Source organism: Lampris incognitus, chromosome 1 (genome assembly GCF_029633865.1).
Source record: "Lampris incognitus isolate fLamInc1 chromosome 1, fLamInc1.hap2, whole genome shotgun sequence".
Classification (NCBI taxonomy): Eukaryota; Metazoa; Chordata; class Actinopteri; order Lampriformes; family Lampridae; genus Lampris; species Lampris incognitus.
This window is the reverse complement of record NC_079211.1, coordinates 10,779,767-10,793,688: the sequence shown is the minus strand read 5'-3', so window position 1 is coordinate 10,793,688 and position 13,922 is coordinate 10,779,767. Positions and strand designations below refer to the sequence as shown.

Sequence of the window (13,922 nt, the reverse complement as noted above, 5' to 3'; positions counted from 1 at the left end):
AGTGTTTTACGTTCTCTAAAACTTTTTGCTAGGAGAGCGGAAATTTTTTGACCATTTCTTTGCCAATCGCCGGACAAAACGGCCTCATCTCCTCCAGGCATGTGAGCGCTTCTGTCCAGGATTTTGAACAGAACCGAACAGCTGCGTCCACGTGTCGGTCTGTTTTACTGGGCAGGAGGTCCAGAACGTAGGCTCTGTCCATTAAAAAGCTGCTTCACCAAAGCCTTCACAGTACAAGCTTGGTCTTTTACTTTCGGTCGCTGAAGGTGCCATGCTAAAATTAACTTCAACAGGGTTTTTTTTTTTTTTTGTTCTTGTGGTTCATCATTCAGTTGCCCATTTATTTATTTATTTTACAGGTCCAGAATTTGTCACAAAAAAAAAACTGACTCAAAGCTCTTCAAAAAACTCCATTTTCATTTCATCAAATACAAGCTGCACCGGGACACATGAACAAATGAAAACAAAAAAAATATGAATACAAAAATTAGGAAAATTCAGTGCCTACGTGCAGTTTGGCCCGTTCGAAACCTCTGATAACTTGGGAACCAGCTTTTTATCCACGGCGGGGTGTAAAGTAAAACGAGACTGCTAAAGTGTCTGGGAGAGTGAACTATTTTCCTTGCCAAAGACAAAATGTTCTAATTAGTTTGAAATTTAAATGACCGTTGGACATGTTTTCAAGAATTAAACTGTGGAAAGCTGATGACATGCACACGAGCCAACACTGCAGCTGTTCGGGTCTTCATAAATCCCTGAAGCTCAGCCTGGAACCGATATTCATCCCTATTGTTTTCACAGCTGGTCCACCAGAGCTACTTCCCAATCACGTGGCAATGGGGCATTATGGGTAAGAGTGTCTTTAGCATGTAGTAAGCTCCACGAATCAGAAGTAACACAACTTCAGCATCAAACCTGTGGCCATTCTGTAGTTCAGAGGTTGTTGGACAACGTCTTTATGCAGTATAGATGTAGCCAGCACATTGGGAAGGAATTCCCCATGTGGACATTAACTTTTCTTCAGACTCGAGCTCGTTTTCTTTTTCTTCTTCGCTTTGGCTCCCTGTGCTGTGCTGAGTGACAGGGGGTTGTCCCCCTGCAGCGGGCGGGGTTTCACGGGCTTGTAGGCTTTGGACTTTTTGATTCGCTCCCCCTTCAGATTTACAATGTGTGGGAGGAGGGGCGGGCTTCTCAGAGAGACGCCGGTAGCCTCCGGGGCGTGAACTCTCAGAACCACCTGGTTCCCTTCCACCCCCGTCACCGCCACCCAACCTGGAGAGAGGTGTCCAATGAGAGACGTCAGTTCAAACCAGATGGCCCTTCATATATATACATTTGTTTATACACGATGAGTTCGCTGAGGGGCACACCCTTTTTCACATCCATGCTCATGTCTTCTTGTCTGATTTTATTTGTAAAGTACTTTGTAACATTGTTTTAGAAAAGTGCTACATAAAAGTTATTATAATTATTATCATTGCCCAGTACAACCATAGCCCTCTACTGTTGGTTACTGAGAGCTGCCCAGTACACCCACAGCGGCCCACTGGTGGTCATTGAGTAGTTCAGTTTCAAGTGCCTTGCTCAAGGGCATCCCTATACTAATGGATGAAAGCAGTGTGTTTAAATTGTCTCAAGTCAGTTTCAAGCCAGCGGCCTTCGTTTCTCCAGCTATCACCCTTCTGCTGCTTTTCAGCTCATGGTTCAAAACCCCTTTGTTAGAATTTATTTATTCATGTATTTATTTACCCCCCCCCCTTTTTCTCCCCAATTGTACCCGGTCAATTACCCCACTCTTCTGAGCCGTCCCGGTCGGTGCTCCACCCCCTCTGCTGATCCGGGGAGGGCTGCAGACTACCACATGCCTCCTGCGATACATGTGGAGTCGCCAGCCACTTCTTTTCACCTGACAGTGAGGAGTTTCACCAGGGAGACGTAGCGCGTGGGAGGATCACGCTATTCCTCCCCTGTTTCCACTCCTCCCCGAACAGGCGCCCTGACCAACCAGAGGAGGCGCTAGTACAGCGACCAGGACACACACCCACATCCAGCTTCCCACCCGCAGACACGGCCAATTGTGTCTGTAGGGACGCCCGACCAAGCCGGAGGTAACACGGGGACTCGAATCGGTGCCCTTTGTTAGAATTTATTATCATTTAAAACAGATTTTAAAATATAAATGAGGGGGAAACGTCCTCCTACTACCCACTAAGTACAAATCCTCAACTTAAGTGCACCCCCCACAGGAGGATCTACCAGCAAAGCAACAGGGGAATGATGGAGACTCATAGGCATTTTAGCTAAATAAGTTATATTTTAACGTAGGGTTTTTTTGTTTGTTTTACCTGCAGTGGAAAATTTGATGTCCGCTATGGCTTGGTTATAACCCTGACCCACCAGCTGGAAGTCTTGTGAAACCAGTGGTGGAAAAGTCTTCATGCGTTCCTCTCCACCCATTGGTACCTGGACAAACAAACAGACCTTTCAGATCGAGACGTTAACTCCGCTCGTACAGTTTTCAGACACGATGACCGGTGTGTGGTCCCATAGTGACTCGTGAGGTTCACGACGAACAGACGACAGTGGACAGACTTGAGAAAAAGACACCCCTCACCCCCAGCAGGGTGTGTCCGGCGTGTTTCTGGTAAATGCTGTCAGCCTTTTCAAGAGTGGTGATGTGAACTGGCATCCGGTTGGAGGCAATAACAGAAAACCAGCAGGACTTCTCTGCCTGGGGAGGAAATGAATGGTAGCAGTTATGTTAAAAGAGAAACACTTCTCATTAGATAAATAATCTCACAGCTGGAAGAATTGATAAAAAAAACAAAACAGCTGCATATCATCATTATTCATCTTATGCATTAAGCACACAAAATCCACTGACCCAAACCTGCAGGATGGGTAAAAACTGCTGTTCCGCATTTTCCAACTGCAGTAATCTGACACCGAACTCGTTTGTTGTCTGATAAACTTAAAATATCTCCTTGGTCTTCTCTGCAGAAACCGTGGAGCTGTGGTTGGGCTATTTTATGCCCTCGACCTGGACAGGAAGCTTATTCAGAGCTAAACCAGAAGGCTCAGTAACATCACATTAGAGTTTTCTTTCCGAATCTGTCTGAGACACTTTGGCTAAAACTGATGACTAGAAAGACGGGAGTCGGACTGTTACATGATTTTATCTTGTCTATATTTAAACCTGATTTTTTTTTTCTTAACCTAAGGTCAGTTTTACTGTTGCTGGGCAGAAGAGAGTCCTCACATGGGAAAACACGGGAATTCGAACCGGCGATCCCCATGTTGGTAGGCAACGGACTAGACCGCTGCACTACCCGGACGCCCCAGATTTAGACGTTTGAGTGGCGTGTGTGTGTGTGTGTGTGTGTATATATATATATATATATATATATATATATAAATAACATCGTCCAGCTTATAAACGCACGACCTCTTACATATCAGCTTTAAAACTTGAAGCAAAGGCTTCATGTTATATGTACCTGTAGTATTACAGTATTACTACAGGTACCTGTAGTAATACTGTAAGTACGTTCATTAATTTACCAAAGAATAAACCATTTTGCTTTTCTAGATATCACAACTGGTAATGTGCAATACGTCCCATTGGAGAACCAAAGACTTCATCACCTTGCTTAAAGGAGTAGGATTTGGCGGTTGCGGTTTGTAAACACAACATTCAAAGTTGCCCCCCCCGCCCCCCGTCACCAGAAGGACACGCCCCCTGACCACAGTTGCTGGATCACATCTCGGTGTACAGGCCGACCAGCGGGTGAAAGCCAACCCCAGAGTCCCCCTCGTTCTGGAGCCAGCTTTGTCCGCTTGGCGTTTCGCCTCGCTATATCTGACACCTGGTCGCTACGTTTTTATAGAGTCCCGCTGCCCAAAGGTCGACGCCCAGAAACGTCCCGTACGCCGCAGAATAAGACGAATAGGAAAATACAGGCAGAGGACAGGGTCTCCGCAGGTACAGACACCGCCGGACACGTCTAGCGGGTCATAAGTGACGACTGAGAGGGGTTATTTTTGTACGAGTCTGTACATGGATTTTTAGGAAAGTCCAACTTGTTCTACCTTTAAATAAACCTTCTTTTCGTCTTATTACAGTTAGACAACCGCACAACTGAACATACTACATACTACACTTTTCTTTTTATGATTAGGTTTTACAAATGTTGGGATACCTGTTTTTATTTTTACTCTTATTTGATCTTGCTCTTATTCTCGCCTTGTCTGGTTTTATCTGTATTATTTATCTTTGGGGTTTTTTTTGTGAATAACTTTGTAACATTGTTTTAGGAAAGCGCTATATAGATAAAATTATTAAATTATTATTACATGTATGGTATGTACATAAAGTACAGATTATTACCTTCGATTTTTATATATTTTACTTAAACTATATTTACCTTTATTTTACATTTTTACCTGTTACAGATTTTCCGCTTTTTTGAATTTCAACAGGTTTTTTCCAACTTTTTTTCAGTTATCAACAGCAACTGCGAGTAAGCGTTTTAATCAATATGGCTGCACTGTGTATAATGGCTGCAAATGACAAGTTTGAAACCTCCGACAGCCTGCAGACTACACTTACACTTGTGTGTCAAGTGCATCATGGTAAACTTCCCGTATGTTAGCATGCGGTTAGCATCCCGCCCTCGTGTAACTGGTTTGTCAGACTGAGTTTGCTGTGAGAAGACAAAGTGTGACTTCGGGGACCTGCAGGAGGTCGATCCTTCCTAAGGCGCCCAGAAACAGAACCATGCCGGGCTTCAACACAAACGTCCGGGGGACTATCGCTTGCGTGGGAACCACAAACTTCACCTCCTTCTCCACCAGGACACTGAGGACCTGAGAGAGAGAGAGAGAGTGAGTGAGAGACAGCAAGTGAGAGAGCAAGAGAGAGAGCAAGGGAGAGAGAGCGAGGGAGACAGCAAGGGAGAAAGAGCGAGGGAGAGAGCAAGGGAGAGAGAGGGAGAAAGCAAGAGAAAGAGAGAGAGAGCAAGGGAGACGGAGAGAGAGCGAGAGAGAGAGAGGGAGAAAGCAAAGGGAGACAGCAAGAGAGAGAGAGCAAGGGAGAGAGAGGGAGACAGCAAGAGAAAGAGAGAGAGAGCAAGGGAGACGGAGAGAGAGCGAGAGAGAGAGAGGGAGAAAGCAAAGGGAGACAGCAAGAGAGAGAGCGAGGGAGAGAGAGCGAGAGAGAGAGCGAGAGAGATGAACAGAAACAAAGAGAAACAGATAAAGAGAGAGTGTTTTAGACAACAAGGAACGCGGACTGATGAACAAATGTCCCCTGGCTGATGAAGAACGGTGACGTCATAGTCTGGAAAAGTAAAAGTGGCTGGTTGTTAAACATTACCAGAGAATAACCAATAGAAACTAAATACCTGCTCCACACAACGAGTCAAGCGTTACACGTCTCTGAAAGTCGTACAGCTTGTTGGTTGTGGCACATTTCATGTAGTCGATAGCTTGGTTTATCATAACTGTATTACAACTATGAGAGTACTGTGTGGTTTTCATAGGGGAATCAAAACCCGTGAGGCCACTTTCTGTCTTTCTAACGGATGAACACACTCCATTCACACCGAAAGAGACTCGGGTTGTCTCCGAAAGCGGAAAAACACCAAATTTACTATCCCAGATAAATTTAGAAGAAAGCTTTGTCTTATATCATAGAGACCACAATACAAGTACACTACTAGATTTGGGCAAGGAATGGATCCACCCATCCGTCTGTCTGTCTGTATCATCTTGTAATGTTTTAAATCATGTTCTAGGTCAGTCGTCTACAGTTTGTCGGTAAAGAGAAGAGCCTCACATCGTTTTCCTTCAGGATGCCGGGGGTGTCGTACAGCCAGTGGGCGTCTTTCACCTCGTTGTGGGAGAGGCCGACCTCCTCCTCCTTCGACGGTACGGGACCTGATGACGATGGAGGAATTCACAGAAAAGACCAGCCGGTCCAAGGGTTAGTGGTTCTATTCCCGCTGGGGGGGGGGGGCATCTCATGAAATGATTTGGGATGAATACCAACACCTCCTCACCTAGGTCATCCGTCAGGACGCCCCCTACAGGGTTTTGGTTGCGCATGTTTGTTTAAAGCATGGGGCGCTACTCCACATGCAGTTCTATGGTTCCCCGCTAACTGGAGATTTTGTGCCTTTCTACTGTCAAGACGCAGGGATCATCTGCAAAGCCACAATGTCCCCCGGTCCATAGCATCAGTCTATCGATGATTATGATGAAAACCAGCCGGCGGGTTTCATGTTAGCGTCTAGTTTCATCCACAGCTGTCTGTCAGTCAGAATCAGATCTGACGAGATGACATGGACCATATGTCCGTATTAAGCTTGGTGTGTCAGAGCAGAAGTGAGACTTGACCATATGGTAATGCCTTGACCAGCTAACATGGGGCAGTGATAGACTGACTTATAGACAGCCTGCTCTCAAATGGTTGGTAGTTTGAATCCCTAAACTAGTGGCTGGACCTTAAAACAAGGCACTTGACCTCCGCCTGCCTAAAAGAACACCAGGGGAATTTACAACACCGTTTGTTACAGTTAAAGATCAACTTACTCGCTTTCACTTCCTCTCCGTAGTCTCCATAGGCAAGACTGTCGGGGTCAAACTCTATCAGACCACTTTTGGATCCAGCCTGAGTCCGGAAAGTTCTCCCAATGTGACCTAGACAGAAGTGGATTTTACTTTATTTAATAAATCATTTAACCAGACATACATGGAAGACTAAGAGTAAAGTTACAGAACAACGCACTTATGAGTTATATGTTAGTGAGCGGGTTTCCATCCAAGTGTTTCTGTGTGAATTTTGTCTTTTCTAATAGAAAAGGTTGACAGAATTCTTTTATATATTTACTCCTTTATTTATTTATTTCCCCCCCTTTGTTTCCTTTTTCGTGTTTCTATTGGACCTACTGTAATGTGGTTTAATTCTCTCTGAGAAGGGGCCTGCGGGACGGGGTAGGAGTAGATAGGGGGGGGCAGGATGTGGGTAAATGGGATTTGGGGATGTTAAATTGTTAGAAAATAAAATCACAGAGACTTTCAACTGTAATTGTTCAGTTCGATTTGAAAAACGAAAAATGGCAAATATCGAATTAAAAAAAAAACCCTAAAATTTGCATAAATGTTTTGATATTTGCTTGAGGTGGATAAACATTTTATTGAATAAAATTAAATGCAATAAACTGCAGGGCCCTTACCTACTGGAAATGTGGAGGTGCAGAGACTGAAAGGAACCCTTAATGGCTGCAGCTAGAAGCCTCTGCTGTTAAAAACTCTTCACTTTCAGCTCTTTTGTTTTCTATGTCTGCCTTAGTAGACAAGTCAGTTCAACAAAACTTTACCTTAAAGAATTACTAGTGAATATTAAATGAATATTAAGTTATAAATTAAATATAAAGTAAACTATTATACACAATTAATAATGAAATAACAATAAATTAAATTATTGATGATGATAATAATGTAAATTATTATTATTATTATTATAAATTAAATATTAGATTTAAAATATCAAATTAAATTCGGATAAGCGGCTTGGATAATGGATGGGTGGATTAAATCAGATAAAGTGGCTTGCCAAACTCCTAAGTGTTTCCACACACACTCCCATGTGCCAAAGTCACTCGTTCAAGCCTGGACAGGTAGGTGGGGCGTCTGCAGTCTGGAGACAGAAAGCTACCACAACTTTTTTATATCTGTACACCGATGGCCAATTTGCACCATTTATTCAATTAAGTACTAATTTCAATCTTCCAAATTCACATTTTTTTCCCCGATATCTCCAAGGCAAACATTACGTTTAAGGAAAAGTGCCCACACTTTTGAGTCCGCCCCAAGCAGCTAGTATCAAAATGTGTGAACTGCTTTGCTACGTTGGCTTCTTCAGCTCTTATTAGGCAAGCCTGGGCCAGTGACTTGATCTCACGTCACGAGATACCAGCAGAGTTCTGGGAAGAGGCATTGTGCCGTGCTCGCTGTTGCTCTATTAACCCACGTTACAGGTTGATCCGGTACAAGGTGATGCACAGGTTGCATTACTCAAACACAAAACTGCACCGCATCTTCCCGTCAGTGTCTCCTGAATGCGACGTGTTGCTCTGCTGAAGGATCACCGGCATCCCTTTTCTGGTTGCGTCTCACATTATACACCTTTCGGGCTAATACTTCCGAGTGGCTCTCAAAAGCCTACTCCAGAGACATTCAGCCCAGCCATGACCTGGCCATCTTCGGATGCTCTGCAGAGACGTCTGAGCTGCCGTGCGACATGCAGATTGCTCTGCACCTAGGAATGGTGGTTGCTAAGAAACTTGTTCCCCTGACCTGGAAGTCTGTCACTCCACCCAGCTTTGTGCATTGGGTCAAGGAGCTATTGTCTAGTATACATATGGAAAGACTGCGTCTGCACAAACCCAATACACGGAGTAGATGTGAGAGAATATGAGGACCTTTTTTGGCACGGTGTCATATTACCCCGCATCCACAGGGATGCAGACCTACCGGGCTTCATGAGCGGGTGTGGGGTTTAACTTGATTCGTTTATTCATGTTACTTTACCTTGCCCCCGAGATATTACTATTATCACCTTTTTTCCCCCTTTTTCTCCCCAATTGAACTCGGCCAATTACCCCATTCTTCCGAGCCATCCCGGTCGCTGCTCCACCCCCCCTGCCGATCCGGGGAGGGTTGCAGACTACCACATGCCTCCTCCGATACACGTGGAGTCGCCAGCCGCTTCTTTCCACCTGACAGTGAGGAGTTTCACCAGGGGGACATAGAGTGCATGGGAGGATCACGCCATTCCCCCCAGTTCCCCCTCCCCCCTGGACAGGTGCCCCGACCGACCAGAGGAGGCGCTACTGCAGCGACCAGGACACATACCCACATCCAGCTTCCCACCCACAGACACGGCCAATTGTGACTGTAGGGACGCCCGACCAAGCCGGAGATAGCGTGGGGATTTGAACCGGCGAGCCCCGTGTTGGTAGGCAATGGAATAGACCACTACGTGACCCAGACGCCTCCAAATCCCTTCAATTTAAATGGATAAACCATGTGATAGTCACTTTGCCATAACATCTTTGCTCTCGCATTTGGTCAACAGCAAGTCGATCCATGAAAGCACTTTTGTAAAACCCCGACCATCATGCCGTCGCCTCAACTGAAAACTGTTACCAACACGCCGCCGCCGCAGCCAGCCGGCAGCTCCCGTCTGTCTCTTACCCACTAGGTAGCCCTGTTTTCTGAAGAGCTGCAGTCTCTTCTGCTCCGCTGCAGGGAGGTCATCCTCAGTCTGTTCGGAGGTTTTCTGCAGGCGTTCATGTCTGCGGAACAGGCGGTACGGGGTTGGGTTGATGATGGGGAACTTCAGCAGGTTCAAGGTGGTGCCTGAATGCCACACAGAGAGAGAGAGAGAGAGAGAGAGAGAGAGAGAGACAGAGAGAAGCTATTGATGATTATGAGGAATACGCCATCGTATTGGAAAAATAATAATAAAAAAACCCCACTGAAACCCTGTCCATGCAAAAGAGACAAAACATCAACGCTTCAGTGTTTTGTAACGTGGTGTTGTTGTGATGTAGTGTCTGCTGTCTGTTCTTAGATTTGTGTAGTTTTGTAACGCGGTTCAAAAGCCTTCAGTTGTATACCAGACAGGCAGTGGCTTTCTCTTGTGGAATAATAATGTGAAGTCTGTGCACGCATTAACTCCAGTTACGATATTTATCGGCCCGTTTATCTCATTTCGTGGCTCTCAACCCCATTTAATTCAGATTCCCACAAGTGAGACTGTGTCCCCTTGTGAACACACACACACACACACACACACACACACACACACACACACACACACACACAGCCGTGAACCCTGGCACCATCCGACCGTTTTCTTGATTTTCCATTTTCACACCATCTCACTGAGTAGACGATGGAAGTGGCTTTGGGACTGCGGGACTCGTTCCTTTACAAAGAAGCCATTTATCATATTGTAATGTGATTGATGTTTTGGAAAATAAGTTTTCAGATTTCATATATCAGCAGTCATCCTCAGCATCCCCCACCCACCCACCCCCAAAAAACAGCCCTCCGGCCTGAGGACAGGAGCTCAAACAGAAGTTACTGCGAAACACAAAGAGGCCGTTTTCCCGTCGACAAACAGCATCTCAGTGCTATTCATAGTTCCTGGCGTCGGGAATACAAGCGGGTTTTTCTTAAATGGAGTGAATCTTTCGACTGTTCCTGCATGAACACAGCTGCTCCTATGGAGGAAGCACCGAAGAGCCTTATGGACATCAGTACTACGCTCGTGTCCGTAGAAAACCATAGAGACAAACAGGGGCTGCAATATAATTAGCTTCATTTCATGTTTACCAATATTATATTTTGCATTGCATCTGTATGTGTGGATAATAAAGCTTAATACCAATGCTACAATAGGCCTTACGATAGGTTAAAAACTATACATCACCAAACAGTTCAATATGATGAACTTAGATGGACTCTAACATGGTATTTAACGCATATGTAAGTAGATATTGTGATATCTGTCACTATCGTGTAAGATTCCCTGTGACTACCATGATAATATTTTCCACAGTGCCCAGTACTAATCTGAAGTCTGATGTTTCTAAAGTGACAATTTAGTAGAGCCGATTCACCGGACCTACATGTCTTTGGACTGTGGGAGGAAACCAGAGCCCCCGGGGGAAACCCACGCAGACATGGGGAGAACATGCAAACTCCACACAGAGGACGACCCGGGACGACCCCCAAGGTTGGACTACTCCGGGGCTCGAACCCAGGACCTTCTTGCTGTAAGGCAATCGCGCTAACCACTGTACCACTGTGCCGTGTGGTGGCGCAGTGGTTAGCGCGGTCGCCTCATCGCAAGAAGGTCCTGGGTTCGAGCCCCGGGGTAGTCCAACCTTGGGGGTCGTCCCGGGTCGTCCTCTGTGTGGAGTTTGCGTGTTCTCCCCATGTCTGTGTGGGTTCCTCCGGGGGCTCCGGTTTCCTCCCACAGTCCAAAGACATGTAGGTCAGGTGGATCGGCTGTACTAAATTGTCCCTAGGTATAAATGTGTGTGTGTGCCAGCCCTGTGATGGCCTGGAGGCCTGTCCAGGGTGTCTACCTGCGTGCCGCCCAATGACTGCTGGGATAGGCTCCAGCATCCCCGGGACTCTGAGAGCAGGATAAGTGGTTCGGATAATGGCTGGATGGATGTTTCTATAGTAATCCTGGCTCTTATTCGGACAATTAAGACTAGAAACCACTGTCAGACATCATTGGATAGAGTCAAAGTGGGACAAAATTAAGAACTGTATTATGAATTGAGAGAGAGAATTGAATTACTATTATGATCACTACTACTACAATATTACTACATCTAATTCTAATCTAATTACATCTCTATCTAATATTACTACATCACGGTTGTCTTGTTGAATATATGCTTATGCAAATTTACAAAAAACATTGTATTTGACAATGAAGTGACTTAAATTACATTAATTTGAGAGAATGAGAGAGCTAGAGTGGCAAAGAATGTAATCCTGTGCGAGACAGACAGACAGAGAGCGAGTGAGACAGAGAGAGAGAGAGAGAGAGAGAGATGCCGATGTAAAGAAATCAAGAGACAGATAGAAAAGAATTGGTGAGACAGAGAGAGCGAGGGAGACAAAAAGATGGTGAAACAGAAAGAAAAAGACAGAGAAGGTGAAACAGGAAGAGAAAACTTGAGAGAAAAATAGATCAAGCAAGAGAGAAGCAGTCAGTGAGACAGAGAGATGGTGAGAAAAAAAGAGAACAAGAAAGAGACAGGCAAAGACAGTGAGACAGAAACAGAAAACATGTGAGACAGTGCAAGATAGCAAGAGACAGAGATGATGAGACTGAAAGAGAGAGAAAGAAGGATTAACTGTGAGAAGGGGACTCCCATCCCTGCAGTCCCTCTATTCTTCTTACCGGGCCATGGTGATATGGTGGCTTTGCTAATGAAATCCACTGCTCTGGATTTGCAGTAGTCTGAGTCCAGTAGCGTGTTGAAGAGTGTCGACTTCCCCACGTTGGCTGCTCCCACCAGATACACGTCACCCTTGTACTTCCATGACCGCTGGAGACTGGAGATGAGCTTTTCCACGCCGTAGCCCGTTTTGCCACTGATCAGGTGGATATCTTTGACATTATCACCGAGGCCTGCATCCGTGCAGTACTGAGAGAGACGGCGTCTGATACGCTGGAGGTAGTTGTCTGAGTCTCCAGGTATTAAGTCCACCTTATTCCCCAGAACAACAATGTCTTTTTTTTCCCCTACCAAGTCCAGCAAGTCTGGCACAATTGAGTCCGGGATGTCCAAAAGGTCAACAATCAACAGGACCAAAGCTTTCTGGGATTTTATACCATGTACGACTTTCCTATACTCCTCTTTGGACATTGTGATATCCAGTGCTTTCTGATGGTGAATGAGCAGATAACACCGCTGGCAGATGGCCTTACTCAACTGCTCCTCTGCTAAAAGTGCTTTATACTTTTCACTGGGCAAGTAGCCTGGTGTGTTTAGGGCGGTGCAGTGCAAGACGGCACCGCAACCCGAACAACAAGTGTTACCGATGGGCTCATCCACGTCTGGCGTGCCAAAGATCTTGACCTGACCCATGTTTTTTTTCTTCTTGGTTGTCTTAATGATGTTCTCATCCAGAGGGAAGTTAATGTCCCTGAACTCAATGAGGGAACCCATGCTGACCTCTTGACCTTTGCCCTCCAGTGACTTCAGCTGAAGCTCCAGAGCTCTCAGTTGTTTCACAACTGACTTGTCCTTCTCCTCCGTCTTGGGAACTGTGGAGGAAAGGTTCATCTGAAAATCCTTCTGCAGCCTCATTATGTGGACCTCCTCCTCCTCCTCATCAGGCTCTGGATCAAAAGAATCCAGGAACACAAACTCCTCCTCCTTCTCTGGGTCCACGGTGGAGGTGTTGCTGGGTTTCATTATACCCCTTTCACTTTCCAGACTTCTAACTCCTCTGGTGCTATAAAATCTGAAGGTTGTCTGAGCCATGTCAGCAGACTGATGGTTAAAAATCCTCTCAGCCGCTGAGCAAGGCAGCCTCGGATTAAACATTGCAGCATCCTCTCTGTATTTCGCCGCTACACAAAGACGTCGGAAGCGTTTAAAATGTACAAATCCCTGTAACCGGAATTGCAGTAATTTATACATTTTTGTAATAATACAGTTTTGCGGAGTGAAGCTACATCTAAAAAAAGAAGAATATCGCTACTTAACCTTGGAGGTAAAAGAAAACAAGAGACCCACACGTGAGTTGCTAACAGCAGCCGTTGACTTCCTGGTCGGATGTGACGTAATTGTCGTACTTTATTCACGCGTTTAAAAAAAACGATGATTTTTCCAAAATTATGACTTTTATTTTTTACATTTATGGCTTCAGAATAGAAAATAACTCTAGAATTTATGTAAAAGCAACATTATCAGCCACTGATTCAATTTTGATTATAGGGATGCGCCCGCCTCGGCCGTGACGTCACGTCTGCCAACGGTCGTTCCCCGTGTTGCCAAATTGGGGGTTTCACGCCCAACTGGGCTCCTTCTATATGCCATTCTACATACTTCTTATTTGATTGGGCGGGCAAAAATGGCTTTGGGCAGCTTGTGATAATTTGGCCTACTTTTTGTTCCATTAGGGCGGTTTCTCGGCTCCCCCGACGAAAAGTTACTTTTCATCCCTTCACAACCCGAACTCCACAATGAATCGCCCCCCTCGTCCCTGTAGAGAAGACCTGTGAATGTGATTGACAGGTATTCTCTACAATAACAAACGAGGGAGAAGGCGCAGGGAGGGAGGGGCCAGATTGGCTCTGACGCGGAATGATGACGTAC

The 13,922-nt window shown here is 45.5% G+C and overlaps 1 protein-coding gene across 1 annotated transcript; it reads right to left on the bottom strand.

Moving 5' to 3' along the window:
- Positions 1–318: 318 nt before the first annotated feature.
- LOC130122414 (nitric oxide-associated protein 1-like) lies at positions 319–13,325 on the bottom strand. The gene is made up of 8 exons (XM_056291320.1): positions 11,996–13,325; positions 9,259–9,423; positions 6,592–6,699; positions 5,837–5,937; positions 4,735–4,866; positions 2,615–2,731; positions 2,346–2,463; positions 319–1,272 (listed from the first exon to the last, which is right to left on the bottom strand). Exons 1-8 carry the CDS (start codon positions 13,242–13,244, stop codon positions 1,010–1,012), a joined length of 2,253 nt encoding a protein of 750 aa, XP_056147295.1. The 5' UTR covers positions 13,245–13,325; the 3' UTR covers positions 319–1,009.
- Positions 13,326–13,922: the final 597 nt, after the last annotated feature.